This window comes from Rhinopithecus roxellana, chromosome 8 (assembly GCF_007565055.1).
Source record: "Rhinopithecus roxellana isolate Shanxi Qingling chromosome 8, ASM756505v1, whole genome shotgun sequence".
NCBI classification, from domain to species: domain Eukaryota; kingdom Metazoa; phylum Chordata; class Mammalia; order Primates; family Cercopithecidae; genus Rhinopithecus; species Rhinopithecus roxellana.
Genome location: NC_044556.1, coordinates 59,802,661 through 59,825,171, shown reverse-complemented (window position 1 = coordinate 59,825,171; position 22,511 = coordinate 59,802,661). Strand labels below are relative to the sequence as shown.

The following is a 22,511-nucleotide window of genomic DNA, read 5'->3' as shown; positions in this document are numbered from 1 at the left end:
GCCCACAAATTCTCACAACTCCCTTTCTGGCAGGAATGAGTTCTGAGGCATTTCTCTGGATTCTCCAGCTTTTGCTCTAAAAGTACCTTGGGTATATCTTTATTCATATACAGATACCACTTCCATGTACATTTCTTCACAAGACCCTGAGCAACCAGAAGGTGGAGGCTAATTTATCTCTAGATGGCTGGCACGAGGTATGATGCTGATGCCAGGAGGTGTACACTCACAGTCTGCTGACTATTACTTTACTTTACACAGTGGGTTAGTGTTCGAAGATTAAAGATGGCTGCAATTTCTTTGACACATTTCCCATTGATATATGGGATCTATTTCCTTTCCCTTTGAATCTGGGCTGCCCTGCAGTTGATTTGATCAATAGATTAAGGCAAAAGTGATGCTGTGTCATTTCTGGGCCTACTATTTTTTTTTTTTTTTTTTTTTTTGAGACCAAGTTTGACTTTGTCGCCCAGGCTGGAGTGCAGTGGTGCAATCTCTGCTCACTGCAACCTCCACCTCTTGGGCTCAAGAGATTCTCCTGCCTGAGCCTCCTGAGTAGCTAGGATTACAGGTGTGCCACCATGCCTGGGTAATTTTTGTATTTTTAGTAGAGATGGGGTTTCACCATGTTGCCCAGGCTTGAACTCCTGGGCTCAAGCAATTCACCTGCCTCAGCCTCCCAAAGTGCTGGGATTACAGGCGTGAGCCACCACGCCCAGTCTATGGGCTTAGTTTTTAAGAGGACTTGCAGTTTCTACCTTAGACATTTGCACACTTGAGTCCCCATGTAAGAAACCAGACTACGCTTCTGGGAAGACCACATGGAGATATCTGAGACTATCTAGGGGGAGGAGCCCAGCTGAGCCCGGCCTTCCAGTCATCCTACTAAAGTTCCAAGCATAGGCACAACGCCATCATCAATCCTCCAGACCAACACAACTGTCATCTAAATGCCAGCAAGTGACCCCAGCCAAAGCCACATGGAGCAAAAGAACATCCAGTCAAGCTCTGATCAAATTTCTGACCCATAAAAACTTGTGAAGTACAACAAAATGATTATTATTTGAGGCCACAAAATTTTGAAGCTTGTTATGCAGCACATAGATAACCCAAACAGTGGTATGAATCTTACTATTCTGGAGGTGGTAAGGTTTTAAACGAGAAATGAGTATTGAAAGGATGTGAGTTGGTGAGAAGAAACTAGAAATACTGGAGAGCTCCAAGTCCTCTGAGGTTAGCAAATTTAAATATAAGTATTCTTTGGTGGTACCAAAGGATTATTTAGGGCCACGAAGTTATGGGTACCCTTAGATAAGTCATTAAGTTCCCCAGGCATTTCTTAATGTGTAAAATGGGGATTTATCCAACTCCAAGATAACAGGTGTTCTTGCCCATACAGGAGATGTTCAACTTGAAGGGAATTCTCCTTCCTATTTTCTCTCCCTCTACCTCATAATTCTGGTCATGATTTTAATCATACATAGAGGGGAAATGTAATCAAAGAAAAGTGTGTTCAAATTTATAAATGGGCTGAGAGCTATAACAGCTATCATAGGTTTGAAGGTATTCCTAGAGCACTGGAGTTTTGTCCGAACATATCACAATAAAGGCTGCCTTTGGCATAAAGCTTTAAAAATATGGCAAGGATCATTACTATCTAATAACAGTTGTTTTTCATCTTTGTTTCCTCCTCTTTCCCTTCATCTGTCAGACACTTTATCCCTCTCATATTCCCTCCATTATTGTTATACATGGGAAGCTTGTCTTGATCACACCAGTAGATGCTATTTAGAGTTTGTTAACTTGAAAGAGGTTAGAGAAAGCAGGAAAGAAAGCTTTTATTTTACTATCATTCATTAATGTTCTGACAGACTGTTCTGTAAAGAGAGCAGGGTAATGAAAATCTTAAGTTCACAAGCTTTTAGGTTTAAACAAGCTCAGAGTGACTTCAACAGAAGCATGGGTTTCCTAACTATCCCAGGTGGAAAGAAATAAACCTTTACGGCTCTGGACAAGACAAATCCTGAATTCATGTACAGAATTGCTATCCTAGGTCCATCCAGCCTCATATTGTGACTCTAAAACAAATACCTGGAGGTATTTTTATGAGACAGAATGACCCAAAAATTTGGGCTATATTTTAAATCTGTGAATTCCAATTGGAAGATCCAAATCTGAACAATCACATGTGAATCACCAGGAGAGTTCTTTGAAACAAACATCTGTGCCGAGGCAATTCTCATTTTCCTTTCCAGAGAAAATCAGAATCTCCGTGAAAGAAACTGTGGTTAGTCTTTGTAAAATCTCCCCCAGGGATTCCAAACCTGGTGGAGTGCCTATGCTCACATGTAAGTTCACAGGCACGTGTGCACACATGTACACACATACATACTCTCCTCCCGCTGAATATCAGTGTCCTGAAGCGTCCTAATAAATCATCCAAACAACCATGTAAATGACCTGAGAAACTTTTCATGGTCACCCTGTCTTCTTCTAGGGAGTAGGATGCCAACTGTGTGTCAAGTAATACAGTAATCAAAGGGTATTCAAGAACTTCAGAGGCTTTGTTCTTCTGAAGAGCTGAGCTTTCCAAATAGCTGAAGATCTGCCCACTTAAGTACCAGATCTTTTTTTTTCCAAAATAATATTTCAGCAATTTTGGATGTTAAACTCTGTAAAATCTATTGCATGTGTTCAGTTTCCTGACTATAATTTAACCTCGTCTTCATAATTCAAGGCTATTACCATAGGCATCAATTCCTATAATGGGACTAGAGATGGGAGTTTATTACCGAAGACTACAAAGACCTCTAAATGGCAGCTGAAGACAAAAGGAAACTTGGAGAACACCATGCTAAAAATGGGACTCCAAATAAAGAGGTCAGAAGCAAAAGTCAGAAGCCAGACAGGAAGCCAAGCAGATAAAGAGTGGGTTAACTATAAACAGGGTAAGATTTAGAAAACTTGTCCACAACAGGCATTGCTTCTGTGGTCTGATTATCTGAGATAGCATTACTGTGATACACTGGTAAAAATCTTTAGTCTAAAGCAGAGGTCCCCAACCTGGATGGTACCGGTCCATGGCCCATTAGGGGCCCGGGCCGCACAGCAGGAGGTGAGCAGCAGGCAAGCAAGCAAAGATTCATTTGTGTTTACAGCCACTCCCCATTGCTTGCAGTACTGCCTGAGCTCCATCTCCTGTCAGATCAGCGGAGGCATTAGATTTTCAAAGGAGCAAGAACCCTATTGTGAACTGCACATGCTAGGGATCTAGGTTGCACGCTCCTTATGATAATCAAATGCCTGATGATCTGACACTGCCTCCCATAACTGCCAGATGGAACCGTATAGTTGCAGGAAAACAAGCTCAGGGTTCCCACTGATTCTACATTATGATGAGTTGTATAACTATTTCATTGTATATTACAATGAAATAAACTGCACAAGTAATGCTCTGTGGAAAAATTGTATTCCATGAAACTGGTCCCTGGTGCCAAAAAGGTTGGGGACTGCTGGTCTAAAGGACCTGCTGCTGATGTCACAGTGTCCTCCTCTAGCTCTCCTCTTTTAATTTAGTGCTTCTAATTTCTTGTGTCCCTACAGATAGTCAACCCAGTTGAAGCAATAAAAGGTAAGAGGCTGCCTTTCTGATCCATCAAAAGTGTGTGTGTGTAGTCTTCTCTTCGGGTGTTCAAGGATCTCTGTGACTTGCTCTCTGGACCTTGTCTGTGTTTCAGGAGGTGTATAGCTGAGCCCCAGAAAGATAAAAAATTGCCATTATTTTATGTTTTTCTGCTAGAACTTTCTCCTTCCAGATGCCCATGTATAGTGACAGTGAACGTGCCCATGCTTCTCCAAACTAAAAGCTTCCATCTTGGGCCGTTCCTCTTTCAAGCATGGGACTCTAAGCCATGCAGATCATGTCACTTGTGTCATGGAGCAGCCAGTGCTGCAGAAACCTCTGAGACACATCTACCAAGAACTCACTAAGGTCCTCTAAGTTGCCAGCCTCAAGAGAAACACCCTTTCCTGGAGAAGGGTTGGGCCCTGGGAGGAAAAAAGTCATTGGCAAGCCTGTTGGCAGAGGCTACTCCTCAGAGGACAGGGTCAAGCGGCCACAGAAAAATAGTGACTTAGCAGCTTCCATTACAGGTAACAGGACCTAGGTGACCCTGCCTTCAATTTACTGAAGCTAACTAAAGTAGGGCCAAAGAGAGCAACCTATAATGCTATCGTCAGCACAGAAGGAAGTTTAAGAGTGATTTAATTGGTAAAAAAAGAAAAGAAAAAGGAGATACAATCATATTTATTGTTTGTTTGCTTAAATCATCTTGTAATTTATCTGGCTACCCCTAATCTGGCTTTTTTTCATAGGAACCAATTTTTGCTTTCCCTCCAAATATTACTTCATCCTCTAGCCTCGTTTGTCTTATTATTCTTCTATTCTGGCTTATCCCAAGAGTCAGAGAAAGGGAAAAGTTTGCTAGGAATAGCATAGTATGTGGTGAGGAGACAGAAGGACTTGGGAGTCAGAGGTGGATTTGTATCCCAGCCCTGCCATTTCCTACCTGTGTGACCCTGGCTAAGTTACTTAATTTCTCTGGGATTTAGCATCATTCTCTGTGAATGGAAAAAGAATAGAATAGCAGAAAGAATATTTCATTTTACGAACTCCATAGTATAGCTGTGAGTATCACTGGAAACAATACTTCCAACTCTTTGCTCAGCATAGTGTCTGGTCACACAAGCATGCTCTCTGACCTTGGGGTGACGAGCAATGGCCGGCCCATTGGTGCTACCCAGAATGCGAGTTAGGATTTAAAAGTCTCCAAAAACAGGTTCTCAAGGGCCTATTTAAATAAGTAAGAATTATTCTTCATGAACACACATGTGAACTACTACTTTAAAACTGGGGCCAGGCACAGTGGCTCATGCCTATAATTCCAGCACACTGGGAAGCTGAGGTGGGATGATCGCTTCAGCTCAGGAGTTAGAGACCAGCCTGGGCAACAAAGCAAGACCTCATCTGTACTAAAAATTAAAAAAAAAAAAAAATTAGCTAGGCATGGGGATGCACACCTGTAGGATCGCATGAGCCCTGGAAGTTGAGGGTGCAGTGAGCTATGATTGCACCACTGCATTGTAGCCTGGGCGACAGAGCATGATGCTGTCTCAAAAAACAGAAAAAGAAAACAAAACGACTGCTTTGAGTATTTTAAACTATTCTTCAAGTCTCATATTCATTTGTATGGTAGTTCTCCATTTTCATAACGAATACAAAGAAAATTTTGATCCTAATGATCACAAATTCCAAATGATTAGACTCCAGAAAAACCAGAGGTTTCTGCACATAGATGCCAATTTCTTTTTCTCAAGTAATCTCATGTTTTAATCATATTGTCATATATATATACCCCTTATCACGGGGATCCCAAGGGGTTTGTTCTTAATCCTCTGTAGTGTCACTCTACACACTATCTCTGGAGGGCCACCTTCTCCCCAGTCTCTCCTCACCTCCAGGCACTGAGCACTATGTACCAGGTACCCTCAGCAAGCCCATTCAAGACTGTCTTTGCAGTGACTGCCCTTCCTGCCAAGAATGATGATCCCCCGTCGCGTTTTAATAGATACTTCTCAAGGCCTCACCAAAATGTCGGCTCCCTGGTGAAATTTCCCCACCTATACCCTATATGCGAGTACCACTATTCATATGGCATCAGGATGTACTTAAATTGCCTGTTTATAAGGCTGCACCAGACTCAGGATTTTTCTAGTAGCTCTTTAATGTGCACAAGAAGCACCTGCGAATCTTGTTAGAATGGGGATTCTGACTGTGTAAAGTCTAGAGTGGGGCCTGAGATTCTACATTTCTCACAGCCCCTAGGTGATGCCGATGCAAATGCCCTGTAGACTACACTCCGGTAACCAGCTTTTAAGAACATCTCTGAAAATCTCAGCAAGTTGGCATTTCATCATCATCATCATCATTATATTTTGATGCTGCTGCCCACCAACTCCAACTCTACTAGAAAGATGAGAATAGGAGACTTCAGGACTGTGTGTGTGGGGGGCGGGGGGCATTGTATTGGGTAGGTGGATTGGAGACTGTGGGTAGAATTAGAAAGGAAAAGGAAACGGGATAAGGTTAATAAAGACACAGGAGGTTGCAAAGAGAGGAGGAAAAAAGTGAAAAAGACAGGAAGAGAGAAGACAATAAGAGAACAAAGAGAAAATCATAGAAAAGGAGAAAGAAACAGCCATAGGATGAGTAAAGGAAGGTCAGATGACTGCTTCCCAGGAAGGAATCAGACCTATATTATCTGACTTTACAGTTTAAGGGGTTGAATTCTGGAACCAAACCCTCTCAAGAGTACATACTCCAGCTGTTCATGCAACCGAGGAAGTGCACTCAGAACTTCGATACTGCATTCTAAAGGGTTCTTCCCTCCTGAGTGATTAGGAACAAGTTATTACTATAACAGTAATAGCAAATGAGGGCCTATATCATGATTGTGACTACATAGAATGGCTTATATCAGCTAAGAAAATCTAAGACACTAGAATTCTTTTGTGCTAAGACCTCAAACTGATTGCCCATTACAACAACCTAAATGAGCCAGGTATGGTGGCTCATGTCTGTAATCCCTAAACTTTTTGAAGCCAAGGTGGGAAGATTGCTTGAGGCCAGGAGTTCCAGATCAGCTAGGGCAACATGGTGAGACCCCATATCTACAAAAAGTTTTTTTAAAAAGATAATCGGGTGTGATGGTGCACTACTGCAGTCCCAGTGACTTGGGAGGTTGAGGCAAGAGGATTGAACCCAGGAGTTCAAGGTTGCAGTGAGCTGTGACCATGCCACTGTGCTCCAGCCTGTGACAGAGAGAGAGAGATTCTGTCTTAAAAAAAAAAAAAAATGAACATTACCTGATACAGCTCAATCCGTTGTTCAGGCACTCTGGCTTTTGGATTCTGCAAACGAAAGACTCTGAACTCTGCTTTCACCAAATTGGAAGCATTCTTCTCCATTGCTGAGACGTCAAACCGAACAATTCTGAAGTAGGGTCTGTAGAAAGTGGGCGGGATGGCATCTGTAAAAAGTTAGGGCAATCATTGAAAATGATAAAATCCATTGTGCTTTCAGAAAAGACTGTAGCATGAGATAATCCCAAGAAGCCATAAGGAAAATATCTACAGAATAATTTAGTTTCCGACGGCCAATTTAATATCATTAACAACTTAACCAGAAAAAAAAAGAAATAAAATAAACATGTGCATTTAGTTATAGGAGTAGCAAATTAATAGAGATTAACAAACCACTTCCAATTCCATTTGAAAGCATGCAGTTAACCCCATCCTTTGAAGGCTGACAGAGTGGTGGAAAATCATAGATGGTTTTGAATTGGGACAAGTTTATGACAGTTGATGCCTGGAGAGAGCTGACAGGCCTGCGTACACTTTAATCAGATATGCCAAGAAAACAGTTCCTAGTGGCCAGCAGTTTGCCCATGTATTTTTTTTTCCTTGAAAGTTTGGCATCCAAATAATTTTTTTTTAACCAGGCTCATATATCGAATCTCCTTTGACTTCAATATTTTAGTTTTTCACACACATATGACTTAACACATTCTCTAGTCAAGTTATGATGAGGAAATCTGAATAAACAAAAGTATAATCCACATACTAACTTATACCAGATCCAATATTAGAATTCTTTATGCAGGATAATCTCTGTTGGCGGGAGGTCATCCTAGCTAATGAAGAAAAAGAATTGGCACAAATTCCTTCAGTTCTAAACCATGTAAAATACAGAGTTGCTGATGGCACATGACAATTTAAAGCTCCTGGGAAGACCGGACACAGTGGGTCATGTCTGTAATCCCAGCACTTTGGGAGGCTGAGGTGGGCAGACCACTTAAGGTCAGGAGTTTGAGACCAGCCCTGGCCAACATGGTGAAACCCTGTTTCTGCTAAAAATACAAAAATTAGCCAGGCGTGGTGGCATGCACCTGTAATCCCATTTACTCCAGAGGCTGAGGCTGGAGAATTGTTTGAACCCTGGGAGTGGAGGCTGCAGTGAGCCGAAATCGCAACACTACACTCTAGTCTGGGCAACAGGGTGAGGCTCCATCTCAAAAATCAGTCAATCAATCAGTTAAGCTCCTGGGTTGCTTTAGAGTTGTGCTGGTTTTTGTTTTGTTTTGTTTTTGTTTTTGTTTTTGTTTTTGTTTTGGAATCTGCCAATGTCTTTGAATGTGCAACTGAGGCTAAACCAAGACCAGAGCAGGTCCTATTCTAACTCCATGCTTTCAAATACAATATCCATTTATTAAGCACATACACTGTGCAGACCACTTGTTACAGGTATGTTTCTACTATCTTCTTCCAAAATCTCCTATACACTTTCTTTCCCCTTTCCAGGGTGTTTCATCCAACTCTAGTGGCTCCATTTATTTCTACCCACTCTTCAATTATCTGACTTCATTACAAATAATCATTCACAGTTGTTCATGTTTCTTTAAAAATGCTTTTATTACTTCTGCATTGTGTTTGTTTATTTTGTTTCCCCTGTGAAATTTTAAGAATCTTGAGGGCAGAGACTGGATTTTCCAGGTCTTTCTTCTTTCCCACGTATCTGGGGCAGGGTTCTGTAAACATGGAGTTCACCAAATACCCTGTTGGCATACTTGGTCATCAACAGGAGTCTCTTGAAAGACTCAGGCATCTGACTGTTGGCAACACTAACTTCTTTTTAAATAAATGAGCCATCTTGCCGATCTTAAAATAGACATAAATACCTTCCATGATTTATTGGGAAATCCATGCCCTGACGATTATGCTGAAGAAAAAAAGATGCTAGGAACACACCAACATTTTCTCATCTTAAGACCTCTGAATTTTTACCTTCATAGGAACGTTCTCCCAACCCATCTCCTTCCCCTATATATATGTGTGTTTCTCAGCACACAGGCTCATGGAGAAGCAGGGAATTTCTACACTAGTCTGCTCCATACTGGTTCATAAAATGACTGTGTAAATTGAGGCTTTATAACCCATGAGTCAGAAGTCTCAGAAACAAACAAACAAACAAAAAACCCCCAAAAATCCAAAGTATCCAGGTTTCAAAGAAAAAAAGTATTCATGCAGACATGGTGATGATCCACTGCATCACCACTGCGAATTAGTTGATGGGTGGCTTCCAGGCCAGGGAGCACTGGTACACGCAGAAAGGCTTTTGGAGTCCCCTAGCACAGCATTTTGACAAGGTAATTGCTGAGAACAAATACTTTTTCTCCTCTGGAATATGCCCGCTCCCATGATTGGAACAGCTGGTCCTATGCTTGACCAGCTCAGCTGAAAACAGGCCAGACACCCAGAGAAGGCTAGGCCGGTATGGGGCCAGGCTTTCTGGCTTTGCCCACCCTCTTGGCCAAAACCTTCCACAGGCTGATGGCTGCATTCATCTTCGCATAGCCTCCGCATTAGACAGCAGAAGCTTCAAACATTCTTTGAAGGAGCATCCTGGAAGAGCGAAGCTAATTCAGCGTGTTTCCTGTCATTAGGAAGAGTAAACATCTCACTGAATTTGTGGCCCCCCCGCCCTCCGCCCTTTCAGTGGAATCCCTGCAGGCCTCTTCCACTTTCACAAGCACCCATCTTTCACACCCGCCCGCCTCAATCTTATCCTTCCATCAAGTTTGTAAATAAGTGCTCTTGAGATTTATTTTTATCTCTTTTGTGTTTATTAAACTTTGGACCATTTCCCCCTCCCCCTTTCCTGGTCCTCTGCCCATCCACACTCTTTCTTTTTATGGCTGCCTCAGACCATGAGGTCAATTTTGTTTCTTCTTCTTCTAAGCAAATCATCCAATGATCCTGTCCTAGGCTTTTGAGCTTTGAAGGGGCGTTTGCAAATATTTACAGGAGTAGCTTGCTAGTTAAGTACAGTTGTTCAGCTGGGCTTCCTATACATTGGCAAACAGCCCTCCTCCCCTCTGGCTCTTACAAGCATTTAGGCTGTTTATATTTCAACTGTCTAATAACACAAATCTGCATTTTTGGTCCTTGTTTTATAAGTAGAAGTAGCTAACACACACAGTGAAAGCACTGCTGAGCAGCCTCCATCAGCCACTCTGCTTTGGTCTTGTAACCACAGCGAAGCGACCAGGCCAGGAGGAGCCGGAAGCCTTCCCTGCCTATACTCCTGCTCCAGTGTGTGAGAGTGTGGTAAAAACTGTCAACTGAAGAACCGACTACCCCTTCCAGGGGTCGATGCCAGCTGTCCTGTGCTGTCATCTGCCCTGGGTCACAAGCCCCCTGGCTGGCTGAGGAACGTGAGCAACTGGCCAAATGTTTCCTCATTTGGAAAAAACAAAATTGCTGTAAATTGCACTAGCAGTCTTTGACCCTGCCTTTACTTCATAAACACCCTATACACGGGGCAGGGAGACCCAAAAAGGCCCCTCAATGCCCAGTCGGGATGCAGCAGGCTCCCGCCCTCCACTGAGGGAGCTCGGGGTAGGGGCTTAATGGCTTGTGCAGCTCTGATCCACCCACTTAGTCTTGGAGGGATGGAGCTTTTTCCTCTGCTTCTTCCAAGAACTAATTTCCCCCTTTGGAATGGGAGTTCTTGCTAAAGTCCTCTGTAATACACATCCCAGTTCCTATTCCATTGCCAGGTGGTCAGGTACTTGTGCTTGACCTTTGCCAACTTATCCACACTCACATCCTGGCCCGCTCCCTTCTCTCAATTTCTGACCTACTTTTTCAGTTCAATCAAATCGATTTTCCTTCAACCCTTTGGATTTCACACCAGGAGGCTGATTCTGGTCCTCCTCCCAGGCTTTCTCATGGGCCTTCCTCCCAGGGAAAATTTTGCACATAGAAGATTCCAGTATGTCATCAAGTGGTGTCCCCCTCACCTCAGCCTTGGCCACACATGCCAAATCATATTTTGCGGAAGGAAGAGAGAGAGAAAAAAACCTGAGAAAATCTAACTAGTCACTAATTTCCAAAGTAACAGTATACAAAAAACTTAAATATAGCACTTAATCACATACTACTGTATATACATTATATGTTGACTTATATCTGCTCCAAAAAATTTACCAACTTATTGTATGTAAGCACTTTGAACTCACATATCTTTCCTTATAGTTTTTCTCCACAGTCCAGGGTGGACTTCATGAGAGTGTGGCCAAGCACAAGTGCACAGGGTCTCCATCCTCAGAAAGGTCTCATACCTGAATTTAGTGCTCTGTGGCCTCTCTAGTCATCATCTTGAAATCCTCAATCATTTCATCTTTGAATTGATGCTTTGTAAATGAGGTCTTATGGGATAGTGGAGCATGCACAGAGGGCTGGGGACCTCAGCCCCGGGCCATCCCACCTCCTGTCACCTGTCCACTTGCCCAGGACTCTCTGCCTCTTACCCCTTGCCCTCTGGTGTCCCCATTCTCACCCTGCCTTCCCTGCCCCACCCAGTGGCCACCGTTTTCCTCCAGCCAGTGAGAGTTGGGGTCAGGCACACAACCCATGCCATTTCAGGGCAGGGCCTGGTGGCAGCTGTCCCCACCACAAGCTGGTAGTGCCACAATATGTTCAGGGAGCAACCCAGTAGAAGCATGTCTCTCACCCACTCCTTTTTAAAAATTTTTTTCAATACTTTTTGGGGTACAGGTGCTTTTTGGTGACATGAAATAGTTCTTTAGTGGGTGATTTCTGAGATTTTTGTGCACGCTCTTAATTCAGGTACCAACCACATCCCAGTGCAGAGTTTGCAACCCTATGGGTTGAAGTGGCAGTCCCATGGGAAGGGAGATACCTGGCTCAATATGTCATCAATCTTGTGGGCTTGTGGCAGGGGGACCCCAGCAGTTGCTGGGCTACACGCTCCAAGTTTTAGGGCAAGGGTCTCAAGTCCCTGTGAGAGTCTCCTGTCACTCTAGGAGCATCCCCATGCCCAAGCGAGCACAATATCAAACAGCACATGAAAAAACACCGCGACAGTTGGAGAGAGAGAGAGAGAGACAGAGAGAGGGAGACCATGGAACAAAGGAAAAAGTTTTACATTTTAACATCTTCAATAGTACTCTTTTCCCTTTTTTTGAACAAGAGACCCCATATTTTAATATTGAAGAAGGATTCTGCAAGTTTTGTAGCTAGCCCTGCCAAAGCCTCATATAGTTACAGGATTCTTATGTACTGAAGGACCTTCAGGGCTACCTGAATTCTAATCCAGTTAAGAATGAACTGGTTGAACTGAACCAACCAGTTCCCAGCTCTGTGGCAACAGGGATATTATCTGGCTTTTCTGAGCCTGTTTCTTCATCTATATAATGAAGTAAATAATTTTCTACCTCATATGTAATGGATCATATTGTCAGGATTATATAAGTAAGCAGATGGAAAGTTGGAGCGCTGGGTCTAGCACAAATTTCCACACAGTTTCCTCCCTGCCTCCCTTCCCATCCTGCAACAAAGCTGCCAAGTGGTCAGTGGGCCTTTCGTGAATGCCCCCGAGAGAGGATGCTCTGACTAACTGACAGACTTAATTAGAAGAGGAGAGAAAGAACAGGAGGAGCTAAGTGTCCTGGGGCAGTTTATAAATGACACTATATACTCTAATTCCTTTCCACTGAATAGGGAGAAATTCTAGTCACCAAAGTTCTCACAGACTCCCCACGACTATCCTTTAACATTTCACCTGATTTACTATAAGCCTGACCATCAGAAAAGGTGACAAGAGAATCCTAACTTTCCACTAAACAGCTCTGCATCAAGCAATTTCACCTCTCACTACAATGTTCATATTAGGACTCTTTTTATTAAAAAGGTTAATTGACATTGGTACAATACTATTAACTAGGCTTGGATTTCTTCAGTTTTTAAATGTTCTACTTTTTTAATTTTTAATTTTTGTGCCTAGCTAGTAAGGGTGTATATATTTATGTGGTACATGAAATACTTCAATACAGGCATGCAATGCCTAATAATCACATCATGGTAAATGGGGTATCCATCCCCTTTGAAAACGTACTATAGTTGTGATTATCATTGGGAGAAGCTGTTGAAGGGTACACAGGAACTCTCTGCACTATTTTTGCAATTTCTTGTGAGTCTAAAATTGTTTCAGACCTGGCACAGTGGCTCATGCCTATAATCCCAGCACTCTGGGAGGCCGAAGTGAGAGGACTGGTTAAGGCTAGGAGTTTGAGACCAGCCTGGGCAACAAAGCAAGACAAGACCCCATCTATATTAAAAAATAAAAAATTAGTTCTGTAATGTGGCAAGTGCCTGTACTCCTACCTACTTGGGAGGCTGAGGTGGGGGAATCACTTGAGCCTGAGAGGGTGAGACTACAGTGAGCCATGATTGAGTCACTGCACTGAAGCCTGGGCAACAGAGTGAGATCTGTCTCTAAAAAAAATTAAAATAAGCCATGCACAGTGGCTCATGCCTGTAATCCCACCACTTTGGGAGGCAGAGGCAGACAGATCATGAGGTCAAGAGATCAAGACCATCCTGGCCACATAGTGAAACCCTGTGTCTACTAAAAATACAAAAATTAGCTGGGCATGGTGGCAGGCACCTGTAGTCCCAGCTACTCGGGAGGCTGAGGTAGGAGAATCCGTTGAACCCGAGAGGCAGAGGTTGCAGTGAGCCGAGACTGCACCACTGCACTCCAGCCTGGTGACGGAGAAAGACTCCGTCTTAAAAACTAAAATAAAATAATTTCAAAATAAAGTTAAAGAAAAGGTTAATAAAAAACAAAACCGAATAAAGGTCTTACAACGTTACTCATACATGATGAGTTCTGAAACAGAATGTAGATTTGAGGCTTGCAAGAAGTCCCCCAATGATGTCTAGGGTTCAGCCCTTCAGGAGGGCAATGCTTCAGCTATCTATCTATTGTTTATTCCCTCTTAGATTGGTCACACCACAAAACTGGCAGAGAGAAAGTGTGTGTCTCTAAACTTGCTTGTAGGTGCTTGGGTCAAGAACCTACAGGTATTCACTGTATTTGCTAAAGCAGTGGTTCTTAAAGTAAGATTCCCAACCCACGGCATCAGCCTTGACTAGGAATCCGTGATAAATGTGAATTATCCAGGAAAGTCTGATGCACCATCTCATCAAAGTTTGAGAACCAATGGGTGACTACATATTGGTTGACTCCTAGCTGGTGAAACCAGTCCTAGCTAACAATTAAAAGCAGATTGGAGGCCGGGCGCGGTGGCTCAAGCCTTTAATCCCAGCACTTTGGGAGGCCAAGACGGGTGGATCACAAGGTCAGGAGATCGAGACTATCCTGGCTAACACGGTGAAACCCCGTCTCTACTAAAAAATACAAAAAACTAGCCGGGCGTGGTGGCCGGCGCCTGTAGTCCCAGCTACTCGGGAGGCTGAGGCAGGAGAATGGCGTGAACCCGGGAGGCGGAGCTTGCAGTGAGCTGAGGTGAGCTGAGATCCGGCCACTGCACTCCAGCCCGGGCGGCAGAGCGAGACTCCATCTCAAAAAAAAAAAAAAAAAAAAAAAAAAGCAGATTGGTAAAGTCCAGGGGAAAAGAAGGAGGCCTTAGTGTTTAACACCAGCTTTCCTGCAGTCAGCACTGACCACAGTCCTCAAGGACAGATGAGCACTGGTCTCAGTGTCCTTGTGGGAGATTTTCCAAGATAAGCCAGAAAGGTCAGTAGTTCAAAGTGAAACACAGAAGGTGTGGGTATGAACGGAATTGGTAGTGGCCTGGAGGTTTTGTTTATCCTCCTGCCTGAGGTACTCACCAATTACCTGAACATCAAGTCCAAGCTAGTCCCCCTCCTAGGGGAAAAGCTAAACGAGGCTTACAAAGCAGCACAGGTTCCTGCTGATTAACAGTATTTCTCAGCAGGTGGTCTGCATTTTAGCAAACTCCTTGAGCAATTCCTATGTACCCTCACATTTGAGAACTGCTGGAATATAGGACAGAAGAAAAGAAGTCTACAAAGAAATACAGAAAGACAAAGGAGCACCTAAACTTTTTTTTTTTTTTGAGATGGAGTCTTGCTGTGTCACCCAGGCTGGAGGGCAGTGGCACAATCTCGGCTCACTGAAAGTTCCACCTCCCAGTTTGCACCATTCTCCTGCCTCAGCCTCCTGAGTAGCTGGGACTACAGGCACCCACCACCACACCTGGCTAATTTTTTTATTTTTTAGTAGAGACAGGGTTTCACTGTGTTGGCCAGGATGGTCTCAATCTCCTGACCTTCTGATTCACCGGCCTCGGCCTCCCAAAGTGCTGGGATTACAGGCGTGAACCACCGCGTCCGATTTTTTTTTTTTTTTTTTTTTTTTAAGATGGAGTCTCGCTCTGTCGCCCAGGCTGCAGTGGAATGGCGCAATCTCGGCTCACTGCAACCTCCCCTTCCTGGGTTCATGCAATTCATCTGTCTCAGCCTCCTGAGTAGCTGGGATTACAGGCGCCAACCACCATGCCTGGCTAATTTTTTGTATTTTTAGTAGAGACGGAGTTTCACCATGTTGGCCAGGCTGGTCTCAAACTCCTGACCTCAGGTGACCCACCGCCTCGGCCTCCCAAAGTTCTGGGATTACAGGCTTGAGCCACTACACCAGGCTCAAGCACCTAAACTTTTGATCAGGCTTTATACCTAGAAAAAAAGAGTAAGACAGATAAAAGAAGAAGAGTTCTAAAGCTCTTAAACTGGAAAAATAGGATTCCTCTATGATTTGCAGTAGTAGTCTGCCTTGACTGCACGCTTTAATCAACTGAGTAACTCTGAAAATCCTGATGCCTGGGTTGAAGTCCCTAAGAGTCTAGTTAATTGACTGGGGTGGACTTAGTTCTAAGTTCCTCAGATGATTTTAATGTACAGACAGGATCAGCACTCCTCACTGAAGGAAACTGGTAGTACTCAAATTGAAGAAGGGAAGACTTAGGGATATCAAACCTCAAGGGATTTCAAATATTTCAGGGACTTAACTTTCTATATAGCTAAGGAGCCACAGTTTGACTCAATATAAAAATAATTTTCTAATAATTTAGAAGATTTAAAAAAAAAAAAGAAAAACCAACAACTCACTCTCTTTCAAGGTTGTGAGAGATCACACCTCACTGGTCTCACTGGAAGAATCTGTGTACTCACAAGACGCATTATGTCCCAAAAGATGCAGTGGAGCTTCCTGAATGTGGTGGCAGGGTGAGCTAGATGGCCTCACAGCCCACTTCCAGCTCTGCCATTACATCACGCTCTCCACTGATGGAGCCTCCAAAAATTGTTTTTCTCCCCTAAATCCCACTATGTTAGATATTTGTTCACTCACCCCCTGCATCAGAATCACCTGATGGGCTTATAAATATGCTTGTTACTTGGTTCCATCCTAGACCTACTGGGTGAATAGTAGGCTATTCTTTTTTATACTCAAGTTTGAGAACTTCTGCCCTAGACTATGATGGTCTAACCACAATGCACTTGACCAGGCTTCCCTTCTGGTTACTCAGTGTCATGAACTAGCTAGAGAGGAATAAAAAATATCCATCCTACCTTCCCTACTCCAAAAAGAATGACCTGATCTTACTGCAGACTCAGAATTCTATTTTATGTCCCCTTCTTATTTTATAATAGCTTTACTAACTTCATCACTGCAAAGGCCTTTTTTAACACCCATTTCACAGATAAAGAAATCAAGAGTGAGGAAAGTGAAACTTTGGGCCAAAGTCAAAGTGAGGCTGGCCTTTGAATCAAAAGCTTTTCAGCACAATATCCTGCCTTCTGTGCAAAGGAGCCCTGAGTTGAAGGCATGACTACCACGCCAGGCAGAAACACCAACACATGCAGTGGAGTGTGGTGGCAACAAAAATACAAATAAAATAACAAGGCAGCAGTTCCTCCTCCGCTAGAGATAAGTTTGACCTTGCAATACAGCTTGAAAAACTTTATTGCAAGCCCACAGTATTTTCATGGATACTCCCTAAGAGAATGAACCTGATGTGGAGACCTGGGGGTTCACCCAGCGTGAAAGTTTCCCAGTGAGAGGCACCTTATTAATACCAGCATTGCCCAGGGTCTTTCAGATCCCCATACATTGGTGCCTAGTGCTGCTGTTCTCAGTGGTATCCCCTGGCTCTTATTCTCAAGCCCCTAGAATGAACAGAACAAACCCCCCATTTCCCTTTCCAGAAATGACTGTACTTTTCCTGCAGCTCAGCAGTGACTGGTGTGGACTTCTGACATACTTAATGAGTGTGTAGTGGCCCCTCATTCCTGACATCCCTAGCTTTGAAGGAAGTTGTTTGGGGTTCATTAGCCATTCCCCAGAATGTGACAAGACAAGCAACCCACCGAGTGGTTGGAGGGCAATAAACTAGCTACTATTTGTGTGTGCACAGACACAGCCAGCAAGAAACCAAGACAATTGTGTTTTGGGGTTTTCTGAAATTTGTCTTGGCATACTGGATATGGATTTTATTTCACTACCACATCCCAAACACTGCTGACATTCAAGTCACAGCAATTTAACATAAAATGACTGAGAAATAAACAGCACATCAGCGGTGGTTTCTGATTTTCTCTCCGGCCATCCCACCTATTAAATGTAACACAGCACCAGAGCATCTGCTTTGTAAAGACAGAGTCTCTGAGAGGGGGATGGTATCAGACTTGACGAGCTGTTGGCAATGGTGAGTCTAATTGTGTCAGCATCAGCTTATGTGACTTGGCCTTCATCTAACTGCTATTTGAGACTGTGCGTACTGTCAGCATGAGTGTTTGGGCTCCTTCTTACACTGCAAAAAAAGTAAAATAACAGTGGTGCCGGCCCATGGTGTTTAGTTTTCTTGAACTGTGTCAGACATGGGGTTTCCAGTTTCTGTTCCAAAGTTTCCATCATCCTCATAAAACCCCACCTACACAGAGACACCTATTTCACTTCAGTTCCTCTACATTTCTCATCAGGCTCAGGGCTGTGCAGGCAGTTTGTGTAGGGTGTACTGGGTGTTAGCAGTAAAAGCATTGAGTGCTGAAAGGGCAGGCTGACTATTGCTATTAAGAGGCCAATGCCTAACCTAGGGGAGTCTCAGAGCCCATGAGCATGAAGAGTATGGCTGGATCCACGTTTTTGGGCAGGTAAAACGTGAATGTCATGTGTCCCTTCCCAATGGCCTGAATGGGGAAGGCAGTTCTCACACTTGGAACAGGCCACTGAAGCAGCTCTTCTCTGCCATAATCTCATCCCTTAAAGCACATAAATTTATCTTTTTCTTTTTCTTTCTCTCTTCCTGTCTTTTCTCCTTCCTTTGCTCCATTTTCTTTCTCTCCTCTTTTTCTCACTTCCCTTCAATCTGTGCTTTCGTTTACTGTGATATCCAAGGAGCAAAATGATCATCTTTTTGGTCCTTTCATGGCTTTTAATGAGGCCAATGACCCCATGACACAGATAACAATATACTATTCTAGAATGCAGCAAAGGCTTCAAACAAGATCAGTAGAAGGAAGCCAGCCTGTATTGATTCCTTTAATGAACAAAACTTGGAAATTTAGGATCTCATCCTTAACCTTTTAATACATTAGAAGCACATGTTATTTTGATCCCTTTTACAGATTAAGAAACTGAAGGTGAAATCTTTGCAGGATGACACCAAGCATTTGCAAAATAGGACTTAAACTCTACAGCTCTGGACATTCTTGCTCAACATTAGACATTCTTGCTAATCCCTGCAAAGAAAGCATTCTTATCCCACAACAAATAAACACCAACATTCCCCTTTCCAGAAACAAATGCACTTTCCCCTGCAGCTCTGCAATAACTAGTATGGACTTTTGACATGCTTAATGGTGTAGCGAGCGGGTCCTTATTAGCCCAAAAATCTTTCTCTAATCTTTTCAAAATTATAGCAGTGATGCATGTAATGGCCAATGCATGTCTTGTACTGTGAGATTTTCTTTGTGTTTTCTGTAAGCTTCTTGCTTGTGGCCTAATTTTTCTGTAAGGCAATTGCCTAATTACTTTGAGGCACTGTGCTGATTTGTTGCTCTGCCCTAAAGCTTAAGCTAATAAGTGGCAGGGCACACCCTGCTAGGATTACAAGCTGTTTACCAACTTAACCAAGTGGCATGGGCTGTTATTACTAGCATATTAAATTAATGGCTTGAGAGTGAATAAATATGAAGAGGAATACATGGTCTGGATTATCCAGTTTTAGAGAAGTGGAAAGCAAATACAGCTGATGTTCAGTCTCTCTGCAAGTCTTTATTGAAATTAGAAATGATAGCACACAAAGGGATTGCCTGGCACCTATTAGGTGCTCTCTTTTATAAGCATCTAACATTTCTTACTGCAATTTTCTTTATAAGACAAGACAAGACAGTTTCTCTTAGAACCCTTCAGTGACAGAGATCTTAGAACCCAGAGAGGTAGTCCACTTCAGCCTCTGACCATTGTTCCAATGGTACAAGAGTTCTTCCCTATCTTGGGCTGACAGCTGCTTTCTATAAGGGCTGCACCACAGTGGGTCTAATTCTACCACATAAGATGATCTATTCCCTTTCCACTCGGTCCTACTTATACCAAGCCAGTTTTTTGTTTGTTTGTTTGTTTGAGACAGAGTCTGTCATCCAGGCTGGAGTGCAGTGGCATGATCTCAGCTCATTGCAAGCTCTGCCTCCCAGGTTCACTCCATTCTCTTGCCTCAGCCTCCTGAGTAGCTCGGACGACAGGTGCCCACCATCATACCTGGCTAATTTTTTTTTTTTTTTTTTAAATTTTTCTAGTAGAGACGGGGTTTCACTGTGTTAGCCAGGATGTTCTCGATCTGATCTTGTGATCCGCCTGCCTTGGCCTCCCAAAATGCTGGGATTACAGGTGTGAGCCACCGCACCTGGCCGGTCAAGCCAGCTTTTGAAGCCAGTTTTTGCATCTTCTCTTCTTCATCTCCTTTCTTCTGAAAGCAAACATCCCCTCTTTCCTTTCACATTTTGTCATGAAAGCCATTCACTTATTCTAGTTGTTCTCTACTTTGCCCCAATCTTAAACCCGAACCATTACATCTGAACATAATTCTCAAGGCAGAATGAAGTAGAACTATCTATCACCTTCTTTAGTGTGGAACTTATGCTTTTCTGAATGCATCCCAACACTGAATTACTCTTTCTCTTTATTTTTTGACCTTTGCACTCACATCACATATTCTCTGTATTCTGAATGTCTAATAAATTACAAGTCTTTGGTCTTTTCCACACAAACAATTTTGCAGATGTCATCATCTTATGCTTACACCCTGTGCAATATTTACAATATACTCCTGTTCAGTGTATACTTATTTGATGTGAGTCCTCATTTTAAATATGCTGAGAAGGATTTGAAGTCTGATTTGGTGAACCTGTGAATTCACGTGTTAAATGACACTGCAGGGCACAGTGTTGTATAATAAAATGAAGGATCCTTGATGCTATTTCATTCGATCCCCAGAACTCACAGATAAGGAACAAAGGTCCTCAAGTCAAGTTTGTTTAGGTGGAAAAGGACCTGAATTCACACTAGAACTTATTCCTTCTGAGGTGCTTCCTCTGCACCAGGCACTTTCCACTGTGCTGCTCAACACCAGGGACACAGCCAAGTCTACGGGCAGGAGGCTCTGGACCTGAACAGGCACCCACCACCACCACAGTGAGTCTTCCAGTCTGCCCAGTGGCATATCTTCTTCAGGCGGGACCAGTAGGCCAGTTGTGTCCTACTGCAAATCATCAAGGAAAACAGCCAGTGGGACAGAACTCAGGAAGGTTCTGGAACCCATCTTGGCCCAGAATGCCCATCCTCTATTAATGAGCACTCTGAGGGATTTGTTTCAAAATATACTTCCTTGAAAAGCTGAATGGAAAGTCTGAATTTTTCTTTATGCCAAATGGTAGCCCTCTATGTAGAATATAAAGATAGTAGGGAGTAAGCATTGCTTGGAAGAAACGTTAAGTTACCAGATATCCCTATTAGCACTTCAGTAGATGGCCATTTAGTGCCAGAAAGAATATTAAGAGTTTCAAATGATGGTGCTTTCTTAGGGTTGGTAGATGTATTCATTAAGGGTGTGCACTCTTCCCTCATCCTGTTTGTACTGGCAACACAGCTATGGGCAATTAAGATATGGGAACATACAGGAATTATAGGAATCCAGATGAACTGTGGCATGAACGAGTTCTGGAATGGAGCCAGGGGTGTTATACTTGTTTTAAGGAATCATGTTCATTTGGGTGCTAAGCAGCTTTCTGTTCTTCAAGGTTGGGCCACTGTTTGTGAGAGGAAGAAAAACAGCCTTTAAGAATCTCCACTGCAGAAGTAGACCCTGGCTAAGTGCTTTAAAATGTTTAAGTGTGTGTTATTTCAATTCAATTGAACTAGCTGAGAGTAAGCCCCTATAGTTTACCTTCAATCTCATTATTTTTGTGCACAGAGGCTATGAAATGTCCGAATTTTAACCTGCTCTAGGGACACTGATGGAAGAATGGCAGCTAGGGTCTCCAAAGAGTTAATCCAACCAGTCCCACTTTATTGGAAAGCACAGTAGTTTTGAGAATGGAAGGAGAATTCTTAAGAAAAAAGTACTTTTTTTTTTTTTTTTCTTTGGGGAAGCTTAAGATCTGTCATATAGCTCATTCTGTTTTCTTTAGGAACCTTCGAGAAGCCATTGCAATGGAGGTGCAAGAAAACTCAGATGGTTTTCAAAGCTTTCCTGCTTTCTTTTCTCACTGGTGGTTGTGTAGACCAGGGGGCAGGACAAATGCTTTTAGTTAGTCCCAAGTCAATGGCTGTCCTGTGCTTACTAAAAAGCATTTACTAAGTCCTCTTTAAAGAAGTGTTTCTTGATTAAAGTCAGTGGTTTATAAATATGTGAGGATGAAAGCAAATAGAACACCATAGTGGAGTGGTACATATATAACAAGAATTAAACAAATAGCAAATGAAGGTGTAGAGATGGGAATTTTACATAAAGTCTGCATGAGGCTTACCTATGTGTACTCAAGTATACCCTAAAGTCAGTGGAATCACTTTTCGTATGTCAGGGTACCTCAGTGATGTCACTTAAGATATTTATTTCTCACATACTACATTGGTTTCACTAGACAACATATCTGAAAAATTAAAGGTTAGACAACGTATCTGAAAAATTTCCTTGTGTCAGAAAAGTGAAAAAATAGTGAGTTCCACAATCGCATCTGAATAAACTAATTCAGCTTCTGTATGTAGTGCCTGAAAGGTTACCAAGAAAGAACGTATGTTCCTTGAATAGTTGATTAGCACCCATATGCACTGTACCACAGAGCACCTATGAGATACTATCTGAGTACATTCATTGGCCAGAGGGGTTTTGATCAGAGAAAATTGATAACTCCTCTCAATTCTTTTCAGTGCTCTTAAACACTCAAGAATGCTCTTTAGCCAGAAGCAAGCTGTGCTGCTGCCTGACTGTAGCACTGGATTAGAGATCACCGAAGGCCAGGAAGAGGTCTGCTTTACTTGTAAGCAGGTG

At 42.9% G+C, this 22,511-nt stretch overlaps 1 protein-coding gene across 4 annotated transcripts in view; it reads right to left on the bottom strand.

Moving 5' to 3' along the window:
- The window catches only part of TGFB2 (transforming growth factor beta 2), a 98,433-nt gene that overhangs the window by 31,658 nt on the left and 44,264 nt on the right, over positions 1 to 22,511 (bottom strand). For all 4 annotated transcript variants that reach the window (XR_004058961.1, XR_004058962.1, XM_010363252.2 and 1 more), the window contains one exon: positions 6,925 to 7,088. Coding sequence is in view for 2 of the 4 variants with exons in the window: in XM_010363252.2 (XP_010361554.1) it covers positions 6,925 to 7,088 (164 nt within the window). In the remaining 2 variants the exon portion in view is untranslated. The remainder of the gene's footprint in view (positions 1 to 6,924; positions 7,089 to 22,511) is intronic.